Raw genomic sequence first — 27,466 nt, 5'->3', positions numbered from 1 at the left:
ACTATGAGTAAAATGGGGCCCCAGAGCATCACTCTTGGTTGTCGGGCTGTATGGCGGGTGTCAGTCACGTTGGTAACCCAACACTGTATGAAGCGCCTCTAGACACGTCTCTGCTGGTCATCGGGGTTCAGTTCTCAGCGGAAATCGTCACTGAAGACAATTCTCCTTCAGTCAGCGATATTCTAGGCTGAAGAGGTGTAATTCTGTAAATTTTGCAAAAGGCTGCTTCCATTTGTGGTACCGGAAGTTGTAATCAGTATTTTCCAGGTCTGTCTCGTCAATGTTTGGCATAAATATTTTAACTGAGATAGAATGATAGGTGCGAACTTGTTGCTAGACAGGTATTTCGTTTTTCAAATGATATTTTGACAGCTACTCTGTCAGTTGTTTCTTTTGGTACTTCTGTTTTAGTTTGTGATGTAAAATCGACAGATCGTCTGCAGAAGTTAAGAAGTCTATCTTACATCTGCTCTTACAAATTTGCTTCGTTCCTCACCTTTAAGCTCCGATATTAGTTTTCGGTAGTCTTACATTACTTCTCCTAAAACGTAGCTGAGAACTAATGGAGGGAGTCTGACTCCTATTTGAATCTGAGAATGTTCCGAATCTTCTGCTCAAAACTTTGCTTTAGATTTTACACCAAATAGAGATTCACAAGTAACTATAGTGCTTTTGAGATGCAGAGATTGTTCTTTCGTAGGAGGATACTTCGGAATGTAATTTCCGTTTCGATTTTTCTCCACGGCTTTGCTACGATCGCAGTCCCGCTCCTGCGCAATAGTATCTCTGGTTCAAGCAGAACGAAACGACACCGTTTTGGGCGCGCTCTGTGTTTTGTGTCGTTCGTAGTGATTGCTTATAATGGCATCGTTGATACAAAATCCCACCGCGAATGGACTGAGATCTGTGATTCGGTTTCTGGATGCTAAGAACCTTAAACCAAGTGTCATTCATCAACAAATCTCTGCAGTTTAAGAAGAAAATGCAATGAATGCTTCAGTGGTGAGAAGATGGGTCCGACAGTTTAAGGAAAGGCGTGATCAAGTGCATGACGAAGAACGAAGTGTACCTCCTCCTTAGATTCCTGGCCAACTGGTTAGTGCAGCCGAAGAAATGAAAGAAAACAGAAGGTTTACGATTAGTGCTATTGCTCATCAGCTTCCATAAATTTCAAGAACGGTAATTTACGAGGTTGTTACTGAAAAACTGGGTTGTCATAAACTTTGCATAAGTTGGGTGCCTCACTTCTTAAGCCAACAGGTGGCAACATTCTATGACGAATACATAAAATTATACCACGCTATGACAAATACCTGGAGAATTGGAGCATCTATGTTGAAATGTAAGGTAAGTGTTACTAAGTTTTGTGAAATAAATTGCTTTCTTTATCTGTATTCGATTCCTCTTTTTATTACCAGACGGAACTTATTTTCCTAACTACTCTCGTAATTTTCAAGAGAGGTTCACTGTCCACTAGATCACAGGCTTGTTTAAAATCTACACAGGTATAAAGATGACATAATTTTTTGATGTCTGATAATTAATTTCAGGACTAAAATTAGTCCTGCGCAATAACACCTGGTTCGAAACATGCTTGTTATTTTTTTGATTTACATTCACGTTGTTATTTTATTTCTGTTTTTAGGCATTTCTAAGTGCCTTTGTATGACTGTGTATGGTCGGTTGAACGCCAGATACATGATGGCATTTTGACTCTTGAAACGTGTCGCTACGTATAAAATCCCTTATGTTAGTGTGTTCTATACTAAACAAGTATAACTAATATGCAAAATATTCACTGCAGTATCTCAAATGGTACTGACTGACAGTAGCGATCAAGTCATATAAACTGCAGCTGGTACTCACAGCTTCCGAACTTGAGCGGGCAGCGCTGCGTGTCCATGGGGAAGTCCTCCAGGTTCATGGGGCAGCCGGCCTTGATGGTCAACCTGCCACAAAAAAGAACAAGCCCAGCATCAGACCCAGCGGAAGTCTGACTTCGTCATACCAGGATAAGATGTGTGAATATGCGTCCACATTATGCGAAAGCATCTGAGCCAGTGGGGAATACGAAATGCCTTGCTTTTATCAGTGCTTTAATTACAGGGACTATGACGGTCTGAATAATTACGTATTCGTATTACGGTAAATGTTTGAGTAATACGAAAGCACTGTAAATAATACTAACTTTTTGGGCAAATATGAAACACACTTCCTCTGACCCGCAAAGCGATTTGTGGTTAATTATATACCAAATAACTTATAAACTCACCCAATAGATATAAAATTTGGCAAACAGCTCTTATGGGTGGCAAGTCACTAGTTGTTAGTAACTAAACATGCCTGAGAGAAAAATAGTTTTCCAAGTCCCACTTTCTTATAAAAAAAAAAAAAGGCAGTCGCATCTTTTATTTATGTGTGAAGAAAGCTAAGATAACAATATTTAAAAAGATACTATTGAAATGACACTGCTGTAAAAATAATTTAAGTAATAAATTGCATCACAGAAAGAAGTGAGTAAGATGAACGAAATTTGGCGTACGATGAACTTGTAATCGTTTGGCTCAACTGTTTGTGTGGATGATTCATACACCATTCTTCATCCGTAACGAATGATGGAAAATGCTTGACATACGAAAACGGATGTCCAGAGCGAAAGTTTACGCAACATACACTCCTGGAAATTGAAATAAGAACACCGTGAATTCATTGTCCCAGGAAGGGGAAACTTTATTGACACATTCCTGGGGTCAGATACATCACATGATCACACTGACAGAACCACAGGCACATAGACACAGGCAACAGAGCATGCACAATGTCGGCACTAGTACAGTGTATATCCACCTTTCGCAGCAATGCAGGCTGCTATTCTCCCATGGAGACGATCGTAGAGATGCTGGATGTAGTCCTGTGGAACGGCTTGCCATGCCATTTCCACCTGGCGCCTCAGTTGGACCAGCGTTCGTGCTGGACGTGCAGACCGCGTGAGACGACGCTTTATCCAGTCACAAACATGCTCAATGGGGGACAGATCCGGAGATCTTGCTGGCCAGGGTAGTTGACTTACACCTTCTAGAGCACGTTGGGTGGCACGGGATACATGCGGACGTGCATTGTCCTGTTGGAACAGCAAGTTCCCTTGCCGGTCTAGGAATGGTAGAACGATGGGTTCGATGACGGTTTGGATGTACCGTGCACTATTCAGTGTCTCCTCGACGATCACCAGTGGTGTACGGCCAGTGTAGGAGATCGCTCCCCACACCATGATGCCGGGTGTTGGCCCTGTGTGCCTCGGTCGTATGCAGTCCTGATTGTGGCGCTCCCCTGCACAGCGCCAAACACGCATACGACCATCATTGGCACCAAGGCAGAAGAAACTCTCATCGCTGAAGACGACACGTCTCCATTCGTCCCTCCATTCACGCCTGTCGCGACACCACTGGAGGCGGGCTGCACGATGTTGGGGCGTGAGCGGAAGACGGCCTAACGGTGTGCGGGACCGTAGCCCAGCTTCATGGAGACGGTTGCGAATGGTCTTCGCCGATACCCCAGGAGCAACAGTGTCCCTAATTTGCTGGGAAGTGGCGGTGCGGTCCCCTACGGCACTGCGTAGGATCCTACGGTCTTGGCGTGCATCCGTGCGTCGCTGCGGTCCGGTCCCAGGTCGACGGGCACGTGCACCTTCCGCCGACCACTGGCGACAACATCGATGTACTGTGGAGACCTCACGCCCCACGTGTTGAGCAATTCGGCGGTACGTCCACCCGGCCTCCCGCATGCCCACTATACGCCCTCGCTCAAAGTCCGTCAAGTGCACATACGGTTCACGTCCACACTGTCGCGGCATGCTACCAGTGTTAAAGACTGCGATGGAGCTCCGTATGCCACGGCAAACTGGCTGACACTGACGGCGGCGGTGCACAAATGCTGCGCAGCTAGCACCATTCGACGGCCAACACCGCGGTTCCTGGTGTGTCCGCTGTGCCGTGCGTGTGATCATTGCTTGTACAGCCCTCTCGCAGTGTCCGGAGCAAGTATGGTGGGTCTGACAGACCGGTGTCAATGTGTTCTTTTTTCCAATTCCAGGAGTGTAGTTTATACACCGTTTTCAATTTTTTTTAAAGAGTTTACACATCTCATTGGTGTAGACTATGAGCAACTGTTAGATACCTGAGCTATTCGGACTGCCTAATTTCACAGTATTTGTGGCAGCGGGTTCAAGTTGGAACCACGCGGTCTTCATGAGAGCTCTGCAAGACCGTGTTAGGTTCCTGCTGGGAGAATTTACATAGACCACTGTTGTTTACAGAGTACAGGAGTTTTTCACATCAATGGAAGCAATCCGTTGTCCATTTTGTTACGTGGCAGGTTATCTCTTAATCTATCACAAAACACAGCATTCTCATTTGCTTGATCAACGTAGTAATTTTTTTCCGCAACTTTGTATTTACACACCATTTCCAGTACCACCAGTGACCATCCTGTTTATTGCCTTCTTTTCACTCATGTTTTATTAAAATAAGGAACTGCCGAGTGGCAAAACATAAGACTTTTCTTAAAAGAAACAGGCTGGACCACTAAAATATTCAGAGTCCAAAACTGCGTTTCAGCCCAGGTAACCATTTCACACACCTACACTCTCAGGACGGTGGATGAAACGGCCTTCTCCCGAAACAATAGAATTGTTCGGAAAAGGCCCTCAGGAAGATGAAAATCTGGCCAGTTGTAGCTTTCCTGTGGCCAGTGCGACAACCTTCGTTTGTCTCAGCGCTCGTGCAGTGGAGGAATCTGTTTAAATTTCTAAAACAAGCGTTGCTACTCGTTCATAAAGTTATTTTCTGGAGAACGCGTTCTTTCTCATGCCTGTCTACGTGGGATCCCCTTTACTTGTCAACTTGAAATCGCTTCATGTGTTGGCAGAAGTGTCATGATTCCTCACTCAAGCCACAGAACTGTTATTTAACAGTAACGAAATCCATAAACATAGGAGTTTGTTTAAGCTTATATTTTACCGGACGGTAATCGCAGGGTCTGATTCTATTGGCCTTCGAGATTCGTGCTCAGACAGAAACAGCCAAGTTCGACAGCATTAAAAATGAGAGCGTGCACTTTTTCTTGTTGTCTATGTGGGAGCTCTTATTTGTCGGTTTCAGAGTCGTATCATCGAGTGGGACAAGTCTCCTCTTGCTCACGCGACAACACTATTGGTTAGTAATGAAGTCACCAAGAGTAGGACTTCGTTTAAGATTCCTCCTAAAAATTTACTGGATGGAAATGACAATGTTTGCCTTTATTGGCTGGATGTGACAGATACAGTGAAATTTGAAAGTGTTAAGAAAGGGGACATTTGTCGCTGGGAGATCTTGGAATAAAGATTTGTTATTGGATGACTGATCAAATGAGCTACATAAGCACTCACAAGGGCTTGGAATAAAGATTTGTTATTGGATGACTGATCAAATGAGCTACATAAGCACTCACAAGGGAACATTTACAAGTGTCAATAAAGGATCTTATGAAACTTGGCAGATGTGTAGAGGGGGCAAAACAAGGCAATACGAGTATGTTTTTTGTTTGCGCCCAATTTCATTTATAAGGGGTGAAACACACTCCGAAAGGTAAATTTGGGTTCAAAATGGTTCAAATGGCTCTGAGCACTATGGGACTCAACATCTGAGGTCATCAGTTCCCTAGAACTGAGAACTACTTAAACCTAACTAACCGAAGGACTTCACACACATCCATGTCCGAGGCAGGATTCGAACCTGCGATCGTAGCAGTCGCGCGGTTCCAGACTGAAGCGCCTAGAACCGCTCGGCCACACCGGCCGGCTGGTAAGTTGGGAAGTAAGGTTCGGTGGGAATATCATCGAAACGAATATACACAAAATATGTTTCTAATATATAAGTTTATATGTAAGTAACATTCTTTAAACGTGTAGAATCAAATTTAACAATAATTTGAATTTCTGCAATGCACGCCACCACCATTATTTAATTTTGAAAAATGAAAACTTTCATTACAACATAAATTAAAGAAGCTTCCTAGCTACATCCATGCATGTGTAATAAGGCAGGTTTCTGAAATACCATTGTTGGAAAATAAGCTGTACACACCCTGCTGTCACCTAATCAAAATATCTACACATTCGTTATTAGTCTAGTAATTTTAATTGCATTTGTTTTATGTTTTAAATTGTAATTTTCCAACTTGCACTCTTTTTCTTGTTTGTTAGTTTACCGTTTCACATACATCTATTTTGCTTATTGAAAATAATAAGTAACTCATTATTATGACACAAACTCAATACAATATTGATAATCTGTAATTAAATGCTTATGACATAAAGTTTTCTTACAGTATACACATAAAATGAACGAAATTTAGTTATATAATATGCACGATAGAGAACATAACATTAAACAAACTTCTAGTAAGATTTCCAAATGTCGTGGGTGACCCTTTAAATATCCAGATTTGTATCAGGCATATTTCACTAGGTCCCCAGGGATCGGTCTCCAGCAGCTTGGGGTATTCTAAACATCACGACTGACACCCTACAACTGGAATGATATGGCGAACTCTTGCAAAATAGAATTCGCCTCTCGATGTTGCTACTCGTATAAAGGAGGACGACGATCCGGTTTAAGGTCCAACCTTTGAGATTTATGTTTCCCACGAATTTGCTACGTTGCGTAGGGTGAACGCTGGGAGGCATCCTTAGGAAGATCGAACAGTGTCCTATCCGTTCCTCGTCACTCGCGAGCACCTTCTCTAGCAAGCCGGTCGTCGGAAGGATACAAGCACACATATCTTCTTCCGTTTGTCTGTGTTCGCTTTTCGCCTCACATAATACCCAGAACAACCACCTCTGGCCGTAATAACGGCCATGATTCACCAGGACATTGAGTAAAACAGAGCGTTGATGGCGTGTACAGGTACAGCTGCCCATGCAGCTTCAACATGATACCACAGTTCATCAAGAGTAGTGACGGGCGTATTGTGACGAGCCAGTTGCTTGGCCACCATTGACCAGACGTTTTGAATTGGTGAGAGATCTGGAGAATATGCCAACTAAGGCAGCAGTCAAACATTTTCTGTACGCAGAAAGTCCCGTACAGGACCTGCAACATGCGGTCGTGTATTATCCTGCTGAAATGTAGGGTTTCGCAGGAATCGAATAAAGGGTAGAGCCACGGGTCGTAACACATCTGAAATGTAACGTCCACTGTTCAAAGTGCTGTCAGTGCGAACAAGAGATGAGCGAGACTTGTAGCCCATGGCACCCCATACCATCACGCCGGGAGGTACGCCAGTATGGCGATGACGAATACACGCTTCCAATGTGCGTTCACCGCGATGTCGCCAACCACGGATGCGACCATCATGATGCTGTAAACAGAACCTGGATTCATCCGAAGAAATGACGTTTTGCCATTCGTGCACCCTGGTTCGTCGTTGAGTGCACCATCGCAGGCGCTCCTGTCTGTGATGCAGCGTCAAGGGTAACGGCAGCCATGGTCTCCAAGATGAGAGTCCTTTATCAAAGTCGGAAAGGTGATGGTACACTCCTCCTCACACGAAGCATCACAACAACGTTTCACCAGGCAAGGCCGGTCAATTGCTGTTTGTGTATGAGAAATCGCTAGGGAACTTTCCTCATGTCAGCAAGTTGTAGGTGTCGCCACCGTCGTCAACCTTGTGTGAATGCTTTGAAAAGCTAATCATTTGAATATCACAACATCTTCTTCCTGTCGGTTAAATTTTGCATTTGTAGCACGTCATCTTCGTGGTGTAGCAATTCTAATGGCCAGTAGTGTAACACTGAAACCGTCCTGCTGGTTGACGATCGCGTGGAATTGTGACTAATGTTGCGACATAAATTCAAGATCTCTCTGCAAATGATCCTAGTATGCAAGGGTCCAGGTGAGCTCTCACGACAAAGGTGAAAGTTGTATAGTATACTAGCGTGCCGGTCTTCCTGAGGAAAAGAACACAGTAGTGATTGAGAGTGGCACAGATTCCACAAGTGCTTGGAACACTCCTGGAGGTATGTACGAGGTGCATTCAAGTTCTAAGGCCTCAGATTTTTTTTCTAATTAACTACTCACTCGAAATCAATGAAACTGGCGTTACTTCTCGACGTAATCGCCCTGCAGACGTACACATTTTTCACAACGCTGACGCCATGATTCCATGGCAGCGGCGAGGCTTCTTTAGGAGTCTGTTTTGACCACTGGAAAATCGCTGAGGCAATAGCAGCACGGCTGGTGAATCTGCGGCCACGGAGAGTGTCTTTCATTGTAGGAAAAAGCCAAAAGTCACTAGGAGCCAGGTCAGGTGAGTAGGGAGCATGAGGAATCACTTCAAAGTTGTTATCACGAAGAAACTGTTGCGTAACGTTAGCTCGATGTGCGGGTGCGTTGCTTGGTGAAACAGCACACGCGCAGCCCTTCCCGGACGTTTTTGTTGCAGTGCGGGAAGGAATTTGTTCTTCAAAACATTTTCGTAGGATGCACCTGTTACCGTAGTGCCCTTTGGATCGCAATGGGTAAGGATTACGCCCTCGCTGTCCCAGAACATGGACACCATGATTTTTTCAGCACTGGCGGTTACCCAAAATTTTGTTGGTGGCGGTGAATCTGTGTGCTTCCATTGAGCTGACTGGCGCTTTGTTTCTGGTTTGAAAAATGGCATCCACGTCTCATCCATTGTCACAACCGACGAAAAGAAAGTCCCATTCATGCTGTCGTTGCACGTCAACATTGCTTGTCAACGTGCCACACGGGCAGCCGTGTGGTCGTCCGTCAGCATTCGTGGCACCCACCTGGATGACACTTTTCTCATTTTCAGGTCGTCTTGCAGGGTTGTGTGCACAGTACCCACAGAAATGCCAACTCTGGAGGCGATTTGTTCAACAGTCATTCGGCGATCCCCCAAAACAATTCTCTCCACTTTCTCGATCATATCGTCAGACCGGCTTGTGCGAGTCCGAGGTTGTTTCGGTTTGTTGTCACACGATGTTCTGCCTTCATTAAACTGTCGCACCCACGAACGCACTTTCGACACATCCATAACTCCATCACCACATGTCTCCTCCAACTGTCGATGAATTTCAGTTGGTTTCACAGCACGCAAATTCAGAAAACGAACGATTGCACGCTGTTCAAGTAAGGAAAACGTCGCCATTTTAGGTATTTAAAACAGTTCTCATTCTCGCCGCTGGCGGTAAAATTCCATCTGCCGTGCGGTGTTGCCATCTCTGGGACGTATTGACAATGAACGTGGCCTCATTTTAAAACAATGCGCATGTTTCTATCTCTTCCCAGTCCGGAGAAAAAAAATCGGAGGCCTTAGAACTTGAATGCATCTCGTAGTAGCGGATATCTACGTCCAGATCACGCTATTTCTGTATATTACGGGCCGGCACATGAGGACGAACAGGCAGCGACTGATGGCATCCTCACTGCGCCGATCAGACGGAATTGGTGAGCAAATCGTCAATGCGATTTCTCATTCACGTTCCCCGAGCTATTGCAGTACGATTATGGTTTTGTGAGAGAGTCAGCTAGTGGAAGGTGCCACCACCGTCATGGAAGACATCAAGCACTGATGGATACAGGTGGCCACCAGAAATGTTCGCGTAGTCCGAAACTCTCACGGTGGCTTCGGGTACTACAAGAGGCGCTGTGAAACGGCCCAGGCGAACGTCCCTCAAAACGTAATAATGTACCAACGGCCGGCGCTCGTGGTGCAGTGAATGTTTCGAGGTACCGTATCCGGACACGGAATGTGATTCACGAAACCAGGCGACACGTTTCCAATGGCCTAAGGCTGTGCCTCCGACTTCCACAGACTGTGGTAAGGCATAGGCGCCCGACACCGTGTCGCCTACTCTGGATTTCAGCATCCTTCGGCCACTTTCCCTGGATGCTCAGGTTGGTAGTAAGCAAAGAGCCGACTAGCTTCGCCGTCTCCGTGAAGCTCATTCCCTGGAACCAGGCCGTGTCGATCTGCCGTTTATCAGAGTCGCTTACGTCGGTGAACTTCCCCGTTTGCCACCGGTATCGTCGCTGGAATAATTCTACGTTTGTCTCTACTCCGCTTGAATATTTTCCTTACTACGTCACTTGCCTTAAACGATATCAGATGGCGTTCAGACTCGCAGTGGCCAGTAGTCATAATGTTATGACTCGTTGGTGAATGCTGTCTATTCACGAGCAATATCAGTCGTCATTTTGTATAGCCAACAACTGCGGTACAGCTACAACTGCAGGGTATTTCAGTACGACGCAAGATCTGTGTCCAGCGCAACGCTACAACCAACACCGGGCAGTCAGGCCTGTACTGCCGCATGCGTTGCGGCCTGTCCTTCGGATTCTGAGAAGCAGTGTATCGTGTTTAGCCGAAGTTAGACGTTGGCTTGCTCGCACGTCCGAGAACACTGTTATGGCTTTTAGCATTTCGGACTGTTGTCCACAGAGCTATTCACAAATTCCAGCTGCGACTTTACAGTGTAATGGTAGTGATACGACTGATCAGTTCAAGTACTGTAGCGCCATCTCAGTGCTACACACCGCTATTGCATTTTATGTTGATAACGAAATGATGTTTTTTTATTGATGAGACATTGCGGCGTTTACTGGGGTACACGAACTCTCTGGAAGGTAGACGCTGAGGCTCTGAAAATTCTCGTCAGCGTGCAAGAACCCCCACTCGTACTAGAACTCCAGAAATGTCTCCGTTTAGCCGGTGAGTCCGTAGATGGCGGTATAAGGGGCTGCAGTACAACTCGCCATGTTTTACCACCACAATTTTGCGATAATTAAGCCAGTCCGTCCTAGACGTGACTTAGTGAGTAGCTATTCTTCCTGTTTCTGATGTGGAAATACCTTCGTAGATTTATGTCCCCATGCAGAACCGTATCAGCGCCGTCTGAGTCTGAAAGTGCAATACCACTGTCTGTATTTTATGTAATGAAGCGGGAGAAGTTTATTTTTGCAAATAATTTTTACAGTGAATGCTATTATGGTGCGTTTATTTGAGAAACACAGTAAAATTAACTTGTGCACTCTGATTATAAGCTAATTATTAACGGTACGAGAGCATAGTCTACCGCATGACTGGATCGAAAGGCATCCAATCAACGACTGCCGACTATGGTGCACAGTATCTAACTCGAGCGTACAATTCGTGTAAGAGCGTACATCTTGTGATATGCACAGGCTATTCATTTATTTGTTAATATCAACATTTCCTGGCATTGTAAAATTACTGAAAGATAGTATTTATGACCCTTAGACTCCTCCTAATGTCTGAGTGGGAAAAGGCAACTTTTGTCGGCAAATATTTATTAATAACAATTACTTGTTTCCTGCCAAAGTGGATACACTTTCCCTACACTTTGCTGAGGTCACGAGCGATTTCTGCATCTGCACCTCATCCCACTGGCTCTGAAGGCGCCAGGTGGCCAACCACCATTGCTAGTCAGCGTGGGAACCCACCGCTCGCTCCTTACTCCGTACGTACTGCAGGTGTCTGAAATAGCAAAACTGGAAATAAGGTAAAATGCGCTATTATCTGAAAATAATGGGTGCCTTACAAGTGTCACAAGAGCCTGTGCTTGATGTGAAAACAGGAGTGTGGTGGCAATTAGTACACCATGAATTATAAGATCAATCTCTTTTATCAAACCATAACTTCTGTGTAGTTGGATACTCAAACTTTTACTATCAACAGTAATTTTGTCTCTGCATCAGGAGTTAATAGCACAAAACGCAGTTATTAAAGCTAACACAGCATCACATCCCATCACTCTGTTTCAACTGTTGTTGTGGTCTTCAGTTCAGAGACTGGTTTGATGTAGCTCTCCATGATACTCTATCCTGTGCAAGCTTCTTCATCTCCCACTAACTACTGCAGGCTACATCCTTTTGAATCTGCTTACTGTATTCATCTCTTGGTCTCCCTCTACGATTTTTACCCTTCACGCTGCCCTCCAGTACAAAATTGGCGATCCCTTGATGCCTCAAAACACGTCCTACCAACCGATCCCTTCTTCTAGTCAAGTTGTGCCATAAATTTCTCTTCTCTCCAATTCTATTCAATACCTCCTCATTAGTTACATGTTCTACCCATCTAATCTTCAGCATTTTTCTGTAGCACCACATTTTGAAAGCTTCTATTCTATTCTTGACTAAACTATTTATCGTCCACTTTTCACTTCCATACATGGCTACACTCCGTACTAATACTTTCAAAAACGACTTCCTGACATTTAAATCTGTACTCGATGTTAACAAATTTCTCTTCTTCAGAAACGCTTTCCTTGCCATTGCCAGTGTACATTTTATATCCTCTCTACTTCGGCCATCATCAGTTATTTTGCTCCCCAAATAGCAAAACTCCTTTACTACTTTAAGTGTGTCATTTCCTGATCTAATTCCCTCAGCATCACCAGACTTAATTCGACTACATTCCATTATCCTCGTTTTGCTTTTGTTGATGTTCATCTGATACCCTCTTTTCAAGACACTGTCCATTCCGTTCAACTGCTCTTCCAAGTCCTTTGCTGTCTCTGACAGAATTACAATGTCGCCGGCGAACCTCAAAGTTTTTATTTCTTCTCTATGGATTTTAATACCTACACCGAATGTTTCTTTTGTTTCCTTCACTGCTTGCTCAGTATACAGATTGAATAACATCGGGGACACGCTACAATCCTGTCTCACTCCCTTCCCAATACTGCTTCCCTTTCATGCCCCTCGACCCTTATAACTGCGATCTGGTTTCTGTAAAAATTGTAAATAGCCTTTCGCTCCATGTATTTTACCCCTGCCACTTTCAGAATTTGAAAGAGATTATTCCAGTCAACATTGTTAAAAGCTTTCTCTAAGTCTGCAAATGCTAGAAATGTAGGTTTGCCTTTCCTTAATCTATCTTCTAAGATAAGTCGTAGGGTCAATATTTTTACGGAATCCACACTGATCTTCCCTTAGTTCGGTTTCTACCAGTTTTTCCATTCGTCTATAAAGTTTCAACTACTAATGGAAATTACACCCACTACCATACCTAAACATGTGTACCACTACTGTTGCCCTACAACTTACTTCACCCTCTGTGTCACTGGTACAGCTGAATACTCATTTATTGGATCTGCAAGTCTTGTTCTTTCTTTTCGCGTTTACAGTTAAATTTTACGATATGGGCTTCCATCTTTTTGCAAAAGTACTGTTTTTTCGTTTTACCCAAACAAGTTACAGCTTTTCCTTGCCATCATCAGTCGGTTTTTGTTTATTCAAAACTATAAAAAGTGGACGTGTTTTATGTTGTAACTGATTTACCAAAGTGAGGCCTAAAGATAGATTTTGTTACTTTTGCTTCTTACCGTGCTGTTACATTGTTGTTCTGCAAAGGCATATTATTTAAAAAAATTAAAGGAACTTTACAGAAACGGCAACACAAACAGCTAAAGGACCTTCCACACCCACCCACCCACCCACCCACCCACCCACACACACACACACACACACACACACACACACACACACAGAAAAAGAGAGAGAAAAAGTAAACAAAATTCACATCCACGCTAAACTCTCTCGGGAACAAATGAACGCCGAGATGGTTACCTGTTAGGAAACGCAACATAATGACCACTGCGTTTTGCGGAGTAAGAAGGCGTTTAAGAAGGAAGAAACTAGACAAAGTGTGTGTGCAGTGTCCCCGAAACGCCAAAGTATGAGCAACAGTCATGACAAAACGTAATAACATACATATGCGCAAAACATTTTGAAACACCAAAGTCATGTTTTAAAAAAATGAAGGGATTTGTTAACTCGGCGATAAAATTGACATTTACATCGTTTGGTTTGCAGGTGACAAGCTATCACTGCAGGACATCATGCACTTGGTCCTCCAAAACCATATAATGTAAAAATACGGTAAGAAGCAAAAGGAACAAAAACTTCCTCTAAGCCTCACTTTGTAAAATCAGTTATAAGGTCACTCTTTACGGTTTTCTGTAAACAAACACCACTGATGATAGCACAGAGGTGCTGAAACATGTTTGGGGAAAAAGAAAAAAAACAGTGTCTTTGCGAAACCGCTATCCTGTAATGATATAGCTAAAATAAATTACAAACAGTAATGACACCAGTATGCCATATTAAACAACACACTCTATCGCTCTCCTACCCACAGGCACACAGTACCGGTTTATTTAGCGTTACAATGGAAATTGTGGTGGAAGCTGGCTCTTCAGTTGTCTACCAGGGGACCCAGATCCGACGGAGCACCGTTGCTGCCGCTGAGAGGTGAAGCCACAGCGACGTGCCCGCCCACGTGGGCCCGGTTCTACCTGCCTGCGTGGCGATATACAGCCCACAACAATGCCTCCACTCTGGTGGTGCTGTTACGGTCGCTATGCATGCGCTCTTGGGTTTTCGTCTGGAGCAGTGATTCAGCACGACAGTTCAAATGGTTCAAATGGCTCTGAGCACTTTGGGACTTAACATCTGAGGTCATCAGTCCCGTAGAACTTAGAACTACTTAAACCTAACTAACCTAAGGACATCACACACATCAATGCCCGAGGCAGGATTCGAACCTGCGACCGTAGCAGTCGCACGGTTCCGGACTGAAGCGCCTAGAACCGCTCGGCCACAACGGCCGGCAGCATAACTGTCTTCACTGTGAAATTTCTCGATTTTCCGTCGCAAGCGACCTCTATTGAAGCGGACAGGGGTTCATTAATCAACTGGCACTGTACCCAAGCCCTTATTGATATGACGTCAGCGATATTGTTCAGCATCTGCCATTTTGTCTCGCACAGCCAAACACTAAGCGATCAGAAGTGTTTGTAGGCCCCTAGGTAATGCGGAATTGACCACTAGATCTTACGAGGTGAACCCGCCCGTATAAACGGAGGAGGTGGTTATTTTTTTTTCAGTACGGAAGCACTAACAGTAGAATACTGTAATAAATGACTTCGAAAGTGGACTATTCATTAGACGTCACCAGAATAACAAATTCATCATGGACATTGCAGCTCTTCTGAAGCTGCCCATATCGATTGTTGATGATGTGGTTGTGAGGGGGAACGCGAAGGAACATCCACAATTTACCTCAGGCCAGACAGACCCCACGTACTGGTGGACAGGAACTGCCGGGCATTGCGTAAGTTGGTTGTAGAAAATCTACATCTACATCTACATAGGCACCCCCCACCCCACGCCACTATTTGTCATTTCCTTTCCTGTTCCACTCCCAAATAGAGCGAGGAAAAAATGCGTGAGCCCTAATTTCTCGTGTCTTATCTTCGTGTTCCTTATCGCAATTTACGTCGGAGCCAGCAGAATCGTTCGGCAGTCGCCTTGAAATGCCGGCTGTCTAAGTTTCCTCAGCAATGTTTCTCGAAAAGAAAGTCGCCTTCCCTCCAGGGATTCCCATTTGAGTTCCCGAAGCATCACCGTAACACTTACATATTGTCCGAACCTTCCGGTAACAAATTTAGCAGCCCGCTTCTGAATTGCTTCCACGTCTTTTTCAGTCCGATCTGGTACGGATCCCAAACACTCGAGCAGTACTCAAGAACAGCTCGCACCAGCGACGTATATGCGGTCTCCTTTATAGGTGAACCAATCTTTCCTAAAATTCTCCCAATAAATCGAAATCGACCATTCACCTTCGCTACCACAGTCCTCACACGCTCGTTCACACGTCATATCGCTTTGCAACGTTACGCCCAGATATTTAAACGACTTGGCTGAGTCCTGTAGGGCACTAACAATACTGTATGCGAACTTTACAGGTTTGTTCCTTCTACTCATCCGCACTGACTTACATTTTTCCACATTTAGGGCCAGCTGACACTCATCAGACCAACAGGAAATTTTGTCTTTGTCGTCTTCTATCATCCTACAGTCACTCGATGAGGACACCTTGCAGTACACCACGCCATCGTCAGCAAACAAGCCCACATTGCTGCCCACCCCGTCATCAAATCATTTATGTAGAGAACAACAGCGGTCCTATCACAGTGCCCTGGGGCACTCCTGACGATACCCTTCTCTCTGGTGAACATTCTCCGTCGAGAACAACATACTGCGTTCTATTATTTAAGAAGTCTTCGAACCACTCACGTATCTGTGAACTTATTCCATACGTTCGTACCTTCGTTAACAGCCAGCAATGTGCCACCGCGTTAAATGCTTTTTTGAAATCTAGAAGTAAGGAATCTGCCTGTTGCCCTTCATAGTTCTCAGTCTGTCATGTGAGAAAAGGGCAAGCTGAGTTTCGTACGAGCGATGATTTCCAAAACTACGCTGATTCGTGGACATAAGCTTCTCAGTATGAAGAAAGTTCATTATGTGCATTTTCAACTTCTCGCGGCGTAATGAAGAATCCATTAAATTTCGGGCATGCAGCCGCGCAAATAAAATTTCTTCTACTGATATTTCGGCCGCGTATCGTCCGGCCATCTTCAGAGCGAGTCACAAGACTGAGAAGGTGTCAAGTGCGGCCTTATATGCTCCACCGCGGCGGTACTGCGCATGCGGGTCACAAACGCTGGTCGGCGGCAGAGACATAGGCTGACACATGCGCCGCCTGTGGCGAAGGCGTACGGACATTCGATGTGCTTATCGATGTTTGATCGGCGGCGGTGACACGATGACGACTTCTCTGGAATTTAATCACTCCAAGAGCCGGATTTCATGCTTTGTCCAAATTAAAACCATTATCTCTGTTTATTAAATTGTTGGCTAATCGAATTTCTATAGCTTCCTTGAATACAGATGCCCAAAAAGAAGAGGTGGATGTTAAAATCTTCACATCACTGTAATTCATGGAATGACCCGTATCAATACAATGTTCGGCCACAGCTGACTTGTCTGGTTGTAATAAGCGTGTGTATCTTCGGTGCTCCACACACCTCTCATGAAAGGTGCGTGTTGTTTGATCTATGTATGTATGACTGCTCACAATTTCCGCAAGGAATCTGGTACACACCCGCCTTACGAAGCAGTAAATCGTCCTTCACAGAGCCGAGTAAACCCGCAATCTTCGTGGGGGGCCGGAAGATCACCTTAACACAGTGTTTCTCAAGAATACGGCCTATCTTTGAAGAAAGAGCACCCAAATATGGCAGAAACGCCCTAGATCTGAAGAAGTGACTATCTTCTTCCCCATCACATACCTGCTTTTTAGGTTTTGCATCGAATGCTCTACCAATTTGTTGCGGAGAATATCCATTCGATTTCAAAACACTCTTGAGGTATGTTAGCTCTCCTTGTAATTTGTCTTCATCGAATATACAGTGCGCCCGATGCACTAAGGTCTTAAGGACACCCATGCTCTGAGAAGGGTGATGGCAGCCACTGGCATAAAGGTATAGATTTGTGTGCGTTGGTTTTGTATTCGAACTGAGAATATGTTCAAGCATTCTGCAGCAAAGCGGAGTTAAGGTATTGGTCTGTAATTCTGCGAGTCCCTTCTTTTAACCTTCCTATATACTGGAGTCACCTGCACTTTTTTACAGTCGCTTGGATCTTTGACCTGGGAGAGACATCCACGATAAATGTGAGCCGAGCAAAGGGCCAATGCTGTAGAGAACTCTTTGTAAAATCGAACTGGGATCCCATCCGGACCTGGTGATTTGTTTGCTTTTAAATCTTTCAGTTTTTTCTCCGTGCCAGGTATGCTGATTACTATGTCGTCTGGACACATGAAATCAGCGGAAGGAATCACTCTTGTGATGGAAAGTGTTACCTGTAGTCCAGCTAGCACAATGACTGCTTGTGAAGGGTAAAGATAATGGAGTACAATGGTCGAGCACCTCATTAATGTACTAAGTGCAGAGTGCGCTGGAGTTGTGCAAAGAGCGTTGCCACTGGGAAATGGATGGCTGGAAACGGGTGATTAGCAGAGATGAATCACATTATACATTGTGACAATCCGATGGAAGGGTTTGAGTTCAGCGAATGCTTGCAGAAGGTTACCTGACATGGTATGCCATGCAAACAGTGAAGTATGCAAGACGTGGTGATAAAGTATGGAGGTGTTTTCCTTGCTTAGTATGCCTTCCTCCTATTACATCAGAGAAAACGCTTAATTCGGAAGGGTATGAATACGTTTTAGAGCATTGTGTGCTGCTTACAGTAAAGAACCATTTCGGTGGGGACGATTCATTGTTTTACCTTGGCAATGCACCCAGTACAAAGCACCATCTGTGAGACAACGGCTAGTGGACGATAACGTCCCTGAAGTGGACTGGTCTGCCCAGATTACCGACATGAGCATATGGAACACATGTGAGATAAGTTAGAACTTCTATTTAGCTCAAAATCCAAGTGTGCAACGTCGTTACAGTCTCTGGTTTCGTCTCAGGAATGCGCCGCCATTCGACAACAGACTTTCAGACACCTCATTACAAGTGAATTCAAAAGAGTTAAAGCCGTTATAAAGGCGAATGGTGAACACACCCCAAGTTCGTAAGTTCGTGTCCACTAACAGGTGTCCGAATGTTTATGGTCGCGTAGTGTATAGTCCTGACATCGAGCCTTTAATGTGGCTTCAGGTCCTGTCGATTGGTATCAGAAACATCTGCATACAGTGCGCATCCCCAGATAGTGTGGCTCAAATGGTTCAAATGGCTCAAATGGCTCTGAGCACTATGGGACTCAACTGCTGAGGTCATTAGTCCCCTAGAACTTAGAACTACTTAAACCTAACTAACCTAAGGACATCGCAAACATCCATGCCCGAGGCAGGATTCGAACCTGCGACCGTAGCGGTCTTGCGGTTCCAGAATGCAGCGCCTTTAACCGCACGGCCACCAGATAGTGTGTTCTAGTGTACCTTGTTCTCCACAGCCACATTTTGATGCGGGTAGTTGGCGTATGGCATACGACCCGCGAAGAACGTGTGCGAAAAATGTATAGCGACTTTTTCTTCAGAGCATCTGTAATTATGGATAACACACTTATTTCATACAGGGAAATATAACAGTGCTGTCCGTTAATGCATGTTTGACAGTATTAAGTGGCCTGCAGCTACAACTGCATACTCCACAATATTGCGCTGTTTCTGGAAGTGTGCTCCCCTGGAGCGTAACCGTACAGAAGCGAAACGCGGGCGATAAACGTATCAGACATGAAGAGAGTAGAAGCTTTTAAAAAGGGGGGCTGGGCCTATAGAAGAATGCTGAGAATTACATAAGTACATCAGATGTTGTAACACAGAATGTGCATCAACAAATTAGATGGCAATTGCTATCTAATGTTCCAACACCGATCAAGCGTCAATTCATTATGTAGCAATTGGTATGTAGTCTGTTGCTGCTTATTCTGGGATGCCTGTTGTTTGTTACACCCATTAGAATGAAATGGGTTACTGCTTATTCTTTGATTCTTATTTTGTATTAGAACACTGAATAGCAATTGTAGTTGTGTGTTAGTACAGTAAATAGTAAGTTTTGTCTAATTTTTTGATGCTGTTACACTAAATATGCAGCATGATGATCAGTGTATAGTTAAGATGGGTTCCCATGTCAATATTTATAATGACATGTGAGTAATATTAGCCTTCTTTAATAGTGTGTTAGTGGCATTTTACCGAAGCCGTTTATGATCATAAAGAAAAATGAATACAGCTTTGTGTCATGCATTTTCTTAAATGTACTCGTATAAGACCTGTTGGAAGTCGCCTGAAAAGTCCACAATAAAACATGTATTTCTACAGCATGTTGCTAGTTTGCACAGATCTTTCAGCACAAAAATGTGAGTTCACTGTTTACAGTTAAAATTTTTCGAAGGCGATTGCCAACACCCGTTACGTATTTTTAAAAATGGATGACACACGACTGTTTAATTGTGTTTCATTACATTTACCAGTTTAGTTTTACGCCATCATCAGTGGATCCATTAATGTAACGTTTGGACATTTATACCCAAAATATGGATAACATTTTTATTCTCGATCATTAAAGATGTTGTTTGTTACCTAGATATCGTAAAAAATAATTTTGCTACACTTGTTATATGACTTAAGTGTAATTACTCTCCTTTCAGATAATGGTACTATTCTCAATTTACTTATTTACTATCTACACCTATGTGTTTTACTGCATTATTTTTTTCGGTATGCTCTTGTACAAATGACTTGTAATTTAATAATATTTTATAATTTTTTTTTCTTTGTGCCTAAAGTCAGTGATGTGTGTAACATGTCGTAGTAGTCTTTAACAATGACTGCATCATTCGTTATGTATTTACTTTGGTTTGTTGTGCTTAGGAAACATTTATGTTTAGATACTATTTGATAGGTTTACTTATGGTTGATGCATGGTTATAACGATGATCATAATGGGAATCAAAACGATTCCACTTTGGTCCTGTAAATTTTCAGAAGTTCAGATGGCCAGTAACTGTATGGATTCCCCTATTGACATGATATGCTACGGCGTGTGATTGCTATTTGACCGTTTGAAAGCATAATTTATATCGCCTATATGCAAATGACTGGATGTGATGCATTTCTCGTTATTTCGTGCCTTGTTTTGTTTACACCAGGTCAGAAATTACTGGGAATAAATCGCTTCCTCACGGGGATAGCAAACTCAATGGAAACTTAAAAAGTGTGGCGTGGAAGACAATGGATATTAAATAAAATAAAATAGGTAAACCACAACATACGAATAAAAATGAACAAAGTACCTGCAGGCAGGCATGTGGAGGCCCCTAACAAGGCGAGTAACACATCTAGAACGGATAAAATGATTTCCAGTATACTGAGATATGTCTGTTCTACCACACACAAAGGTTATGCATGTTCTGCATTCTGTATTGCGTTAAACTGACGTTTTAAAGTGAATGAACTTAATTACTGCAAAAACATAAGTTGCTGTTGAAACAATATTGTAATACAGTATTGTACATATTCACAAGAATCGCTCATCTACATGTGTAAACTATTTCTGCAGTAGTCTAAATGAGTATAAATATATTTTGGCTTGAAATAAAAAATATACTTTTACGAAGCTAAAATAGTAGAACTAAAACGAAGACTACTTGTTTTTCAACGAGAAAATGGAACCGTTAAGATCAATAAGTAACAGAAGAATCGATAAATCTTCTTCTTCCTTTTTGCCTCGTCCACCTGCTCTACGGGGTCGCCATTTTTATAAGTGTTTTTGCGCTGTCAGGGGTAAGCTGGCAGTGGGATTGCCTCTCTCACGCCGCCCAACCCCCCGGGTCAGAAACTGAGTAGCCGATCTCTCCGCATCTAGTGCAAACCTCAAGTCAAAGGTGAGACCGTTTTCTAAAAGTTCGCATATCATGTATTCGAGATGGGGCGTGGCTATCAGCCCGGTATTTTCTTTGTCGGATGTGGGAAATCGCCTAAAAACCACATCCAGGCTGGCCGGCACACAGCTCCTCGTCGTTAAGCTGCCGGGCGAATCTCCAGACCCCGGAAGCGGGATCTCTAACGCGCCGAAACGGTTGATAAATGTGATACGTCTGGGTATGACTGCCATTCGTCTACTCTCCAGGCCCGTTGTCGTCTTGGACTCCCGTGATCTTGCTTATCCCACCATACTGTTCACGCCAGTATTACGATACTATACTCGTTGCAGAACTGTACTGTAGCACTACAGTCGCAGCGATGCTCCCGACGCGGGCGACGAGACCCGTAATACTCTTGCGAATATGTTCGTGACACAGTCGCACAAGGAGCAGCGGGAATTTATAATTGGCAAGTATCACGTCGCTGGTTCATCCCACAAACCATTTGAAAATGCAGTAGGAAATTGGGAAAACGAAAATGGAAACGGAATAGCGGCCGCGATGCACCGTACGTTGATCTGAGGAGTAAACTGTGACGAGCCAGGACATGAAGACCGCTGCTTACTTTCGAGAATGACTGCCACCTGATGGTGGTGAGGTCACGTGGCGCCGTAAGAAGAGCACAAAAGCGGAGCACAGACGAAAGGGGAACCATTCCAGCGATGATATGGTATGTAGATGGGGAAATCCACCAACATAACACACTTCGACAGACGGCACACAGTTACAGCGCGTATGATGCAATCAAGCCTGAGATACATTTAAAATTCTTCGATGTCGTCACATGTCGGTAATTTCATTTTATAAATTTAAAATAGTTAAGTAACAAATATACCCACTAACATTCATTATTTCACACGTAAGTAGAAGGGTCGTTGAATAAGTAAAGCAACAAATTATTTCTCGGCCAATTTCGGTTGAAAAAATGCGAAATTTGTCGTGCGTCATCGTGGATTATTCCCGAGTCAGCCCCCACAGTTTCATGACATTCCAATAGGTTGCGGCGTTATAGGCAGCCTTCAAAATCGTGTCTCGTAACGATCGAGCGTTCCAAGCAGGGAGTTATCGTTGAGTTTCTTTTGGCGCGAAACCAGAGCATCGCAGATATTCATAGGCACTTACAGATTGTCTAGAGAGACGTGGCAGTGAACAAAAGCACGGTGAGTAGTTGTGTGGTGTGTCTATCATCATCGAAACGAGCTCGCGCAAATCTGTCCGATCTCCCACGTACCAGCTGGCCGCACATAACTTTCACTTCTTAAGTGTTGGAACGTGCGAGCACTCTCATTCGAGGCGATTGACGGGTCACAACCGAACGCCTCGGAGCTCAGCTCGCCGTCTCTGTTGGTAGTGCTGACACACTAGTCCACCAGCTGGGGTACTTAAAGGTGGGTCGCCGCTGGTTTCCTCGCCGCCTAACAGGAGACGATAAACAGTACTGAAGGACCATCCGGGCGGAGTTGCTTGCGCCTTACGAGGCTGTTCGTGACAATTTTTTGTCGAAAATTGTCACAGGCGACGAAACATAGGTCATTACTCCGAGTCGGAAATAAAAAAGCCGTCCACGGAGTGGCACCTCATCACATCTGCTCCAAAGGAAAAGTACAAAGCCGCACCCTCAGCCGGTGAAATCACGGAAACCGTCTTCTGAGGCTCTGATGGAGTTTTCTGTTTAATGCCCTCCATCATGGGGCAACGATCTCTTGGGAAGTTTACTGTGCCATTCACGGGATACAGAAGAAACGTCTTCGCCATGTTCGTCGCCACAAGAATGCAAATGTATTTCACTTTCTTCATGACAATTCAAGGCCTCAGACATGTCTACGCACACAAGGGGAGCTCAGAACACTTCATTGACATGTTCTTGCTTATGGGCCCTACAGCCCCGATCTCGCACCTTCTGGCTTCCAACTGTTTGGACAATGAAGGATGGGCCCCGTGAGAAGCATCAAGTTAGCGGGAAGCAAGAATTTGGCTCTGATGCCGATATCCAGAGTGGTACCATGCGGGCATACACGCCCTCACAGGAAGGTGCCGTAAGGCAGTTGCACTGAACAGAAATTATGTTGAAAAATATGGTTTCGTAGCAACAAAGGGGAACTAATATGGTGTACTGGAATCCTGAACAAAACCAACCCACTTTCAGGAAAATCATACTCACTAGCCCTTCGTATTTTCATGTTGTATGTTGAGAATAAATTTTCATCATTTAACGTAGAAGTCTGTAAATTTAAGTTTTACTGAATAGTTAACAGTTACTATCTTTGACAACAGTGTAAGCCTGTTTGCTTTAAATGTTTTCTTTGTACATCGTCATCGCGAGAACTTGACGGGAAAGTGAGGAATACTGGAGACAAATAATGTTTTGTGATGCGGTAGAGAGGAGATATTGTAGTTGCAAGTTATAGTTCAACAGGGCCAATTCAATGTTACGTTTTGTTGTTCGAAGGTTTGAAGAGTTAAATTAGTAACGAACTGTTCAAAGTGGAGATACTTTTTATCGCGTACGTAGTGATCCACCAGTCTTTCAGAGTCCTAGCGTCAGTGGAGATTCTCTATAGAAAGGAGACATGTGACATTATCATAGAACTACATGAAAATAACGAAGACTACTTCAAGACAATGAGCTAAGTAAAACTATGTTTTAGTAAAGTGACTGTATCCTTCATTGCAACTCCATAATAATGACAGACGTCCGTTCCGTGGACAAATTATTGTATAGACCAGTACTGAGTCGCTATATTACACTGTGCACCTATGAACGAAAATCTCGGAAACAGGGAAGTTGGTCGGCTGTTCGTGTCCTGCTGTCGTGAGAGCATTTGATGAAGGCGACTGAAAGGCGGTGACAGAACCAGTAACTTACAAGATAACTACAAACCACGCCTCACCAAAGCACACGGACGTTGGAGGCTTGCGCATTGTGCGAAGTAGGACAGACGGCGATCGGTGGCAGATCTGAGGACAGAGCACAGTGCTGGCGCTCCACCAAGTGTTTCTGGCACACTGTTGAGCCTAGACTACCGGAAAAGACGACCCCTACTCATTCCTTTGTTAAGCGAACAACATAGACACTTACGAATGCAGCGATTGGACGGTGAGTCGGTGGCAACGTTTCGCCTGATTATATAAATAACACTTCTCATTATGTCAGCTCGATGGCCGATTCTGGATTCGCTGTCATTCAGACGAAAGGATGCTGGACACATGTTCGGAGCCCCGGACGCAGGCCGACGGGGGAACACCTAAGCATCTAGGCTTCCACGGGACCTCCAGCATCGCTCCATGCTTCACACTTCCCCCGACTGTGATGGGATCTTCCAACAGCGTACATACAGGGTGTTTCAAAAATGACCAGTATATTTGAAACGGCAATAAAAACTAAACGAGCAGCGATAGAAATACACAGTTTGTTGCAATATGCTTGGGACAACAGTACATTTTCAGGCGGACAAACTTTCGAAATTACAGTAGTTACAATTTTCAACAACAGATGGCGCTGCAAGTGATGTGAAAGATATAGAAGACAACGCAGTCTGTGGGTGCGCCATTCTGTACGTCGTCTTTCTGCTGTAAGCGTGTGCTGTTCACAACGTGCAAGTGTGCTGTAGACAACATGGTTTATTCCTTAGAACAGAGGATTTTTCTGATGATGGAATTCCACCACCTAGAACACAGTGTTGTTGCAACAAGACGAAGTTTTCAACGGAGGTTTAATGTAACCAAAGGACCGAAAAGCGATACAATAAAGGATCTGTTTGAAAAATTTCAACGGACCGGGAACGTGACGGATGAACGTGCTGGAAAGGTAGGGCGACCGCGTACGGCAACCACAGAGGGCAACGCGCAGCTAGTGCAGCAGGTGATCCAACAGTGGCCTCGTGTTTCCGTTCGCCATGTTGCAGCTGCGGTCCAAATGACGCCAACATCCACGTATTGTCAATAAACAGAACTGGCGCTATTGGGGAACCGAAAAGCCCCATGTTGCAGTCCCATCGTCCCCGCATCCTCAAAAAGTACTGGTCTGGGCCGCCATTTCTTCCAAAGGAATCATTGGCCCATTTTTCAGATCCGAAACGATTACTGCATCTCGCTATCTGGACATTCTTCGTGAATTTGTGGCGGTACAAACTGCCTTAGACGACACTGCGAACACCTCGTGGTTTATGCAAGATGGTGCCCGGCCACATCGCACGGCCGACGTCTTTAATTTCCTGAATGAATATTTCGATGATCGTGTGATTGCTTTGGGCTATCCGAAACATACAGGAGGCGGCGTGGATTGGCCTCCCTATTCGCCAGACATGAACCCCTGTGACTTCTTTCTGTGGGGACACTTGAAAGACCAGGTGTACCGCCAGAATCCAGAAACAATTGAACAGCTGAAGCAGTACATCTCATCTGCATGTGAAGCCATTCCGCCAGACACGTTGTCAAAGGTTTCGGGTAATTTCATTCAGAGACTACGCCATATTATTGCTACGCATGGTGGATATGTGGAAAATATCGTACTATAGAGTTTCCCAGACGGCAGCGCCATCTGTTGTTGAAAATTGTAACTACTGTAATTTCGAAAGTTTGTCTGCCTGAAAATGTACTGTTGTCCCAAGCATATTGCAACAAACTGTGTATTTCTATCGCTGCTCGTTTAGTTTTTATTGCCGTTTCAAATATACCGGTCATTTTTGAAACACCCTGTATCAGTGTAAGGCCACAGTCGTGCTGCAGTGTGTGTGAGTGTGTGTGTGAAATCTTATGGGACTTAACTGCTAAGGTCATCATAACGTCATCAGTCCCTAAGCGTACACACTACTTAACCTGAATTATGCTAAGGACCAACACACACACCCATGCCCGGGGGAGGACTCCAACCTCCGCGTGGTGTGCTACAGTGGTTTGAGGAGGAAGGCATGGAACTCACTATGGCGACTTGAAAAGAAATTCGCCTGATCTAAACCGGATGGGACATCTGGGACACTGTCAAACACTTGCTCCTGTCCACAAGTCACCGGGGCCAATGATTTTTTTTCGAGATCTGTGCGTAGACGTCTGGTATCACCCACATGCCTCCACAAATCGCCATGTTGAATCCATGCCAAACAAAACCGCTGTATAGGAAATGGTGACCGAAGCGTTATTAAGCGTTGTCTGAACTACCGCAGAAACACCTAATCCCACCAAATAGAGATCCTTTCTGTCCTACTCCGTCTTACAGCTACTATCTTGCAGTCCTTTCCAGTATGAGGAACCTGATTCCGGAATAACGTCTGGTTCATCAGAGTAAATATAGATGTAACGTTAGGTTGCAGTAGCCTGCCTTACGATAAATTATAGCTAGCCATCGTACTTTCTGTTGTTGATTTCTACAAGTGCGGAACTACAAGTGCAAGAACCAATGACGTGTAGCTGGGTTTGCGAAAACCTCGGCACAGAAGGCACAGATGTCTTGGGACTGTGGCCGGGGCGACAACGGGCGGCCTGTTAAGGAGCCGTCCCCAGCCGAGGATTTGGCGACGAAGGCCGCCCATCACAGAGCAGCCGGACGTAATTATGGGATAACGAGCAGCGGGGGCGGTGGGGGCGGCGGGGACGGCGCCATCTGTCGGCGTCGATGGGACGGCGGACGGCGGTGCCACAGCCGGCGACCGACACCTGCTGGAGGCGGAGAGCGCGCGCACGGCGGCGCCAGCGGCGGGCGGTGGGCGGCGATTAACGCCCCCGCAGCACGGCTGCCTCACGGAAGGCGCTGGCGTCCGAGTTTTGGTGCTGCGGTAGTCCGTTGATACATGTTTGCATGACAGAGGAATAAACGGTGAGTAGGAGGTCTCTCTTCGTTCTGGCCAACCTCAAGGCTACTTTCACTTTCTCTGACTTCCTTTCACTATTAGACATTTGGCCTCCACTGTTGTAACAAGTGTTACACAATGGAAATGCTATCGAAGACAGTGCTGCCAAAGCAGAGTTACTAAACACATCCTTCCGAAATGCCTTCACAAAAGAAGACGAAGTAAATATTCCAGAATTCGAATCGAGAACAGCTGCCAACATGAGTAACGTAGAAGTAAATATCCTCGGAGTAGTGAAGCAACTTGAGTCACTTAATAAAAGTAAGTCTTCTG

The 27,466-nt window shown here is 44.6% G+C and overlaps 1 protein-coding gene across 1 annotated transcript in view; it reads right to left on the bottom strand.

Moving 5' to 3' along the window:
• The window catches only part of LOC124788389 (gamma-aminobutyric acid receptor alpha-like), a 253,140-nt gene that overhangs the window by 131,547 nt on the left and 94,127 nt on the right, over positions 1-27,466 (bottom strand). Inside the window, exon 4 of the mRNA XM_047255654.1 lies at positions 1,867-1,949. Coding sequence (XP_047111610.1) covers positions 1,867-1,949 — 83 coding nt within the window. The remainder of the gene's footprint in view (positions 1-1,866; positions 1,950-27,466) is intronic.

This window comes from Schistocerca piceifrons, chromosome 3 (genome assembly GCF_021461385.2).
Source record: "Schistocerca piceifrons isolate TAMUIC-IGC-003096 chromosome 3, iqSchPice1.1, whole genome shotgun sequence".
NCBI lineage: Eukaryota > Metazoa > Arthropoda > Insecta > Orthoptera > Acrididae > Schistocerca > Schistocerca piceifrons.
The sequence above is the reverse complement of the archived record's forward strand: the minus strand, read 5'-3'. Positions and strand labels throughout refer to the sequence as shown.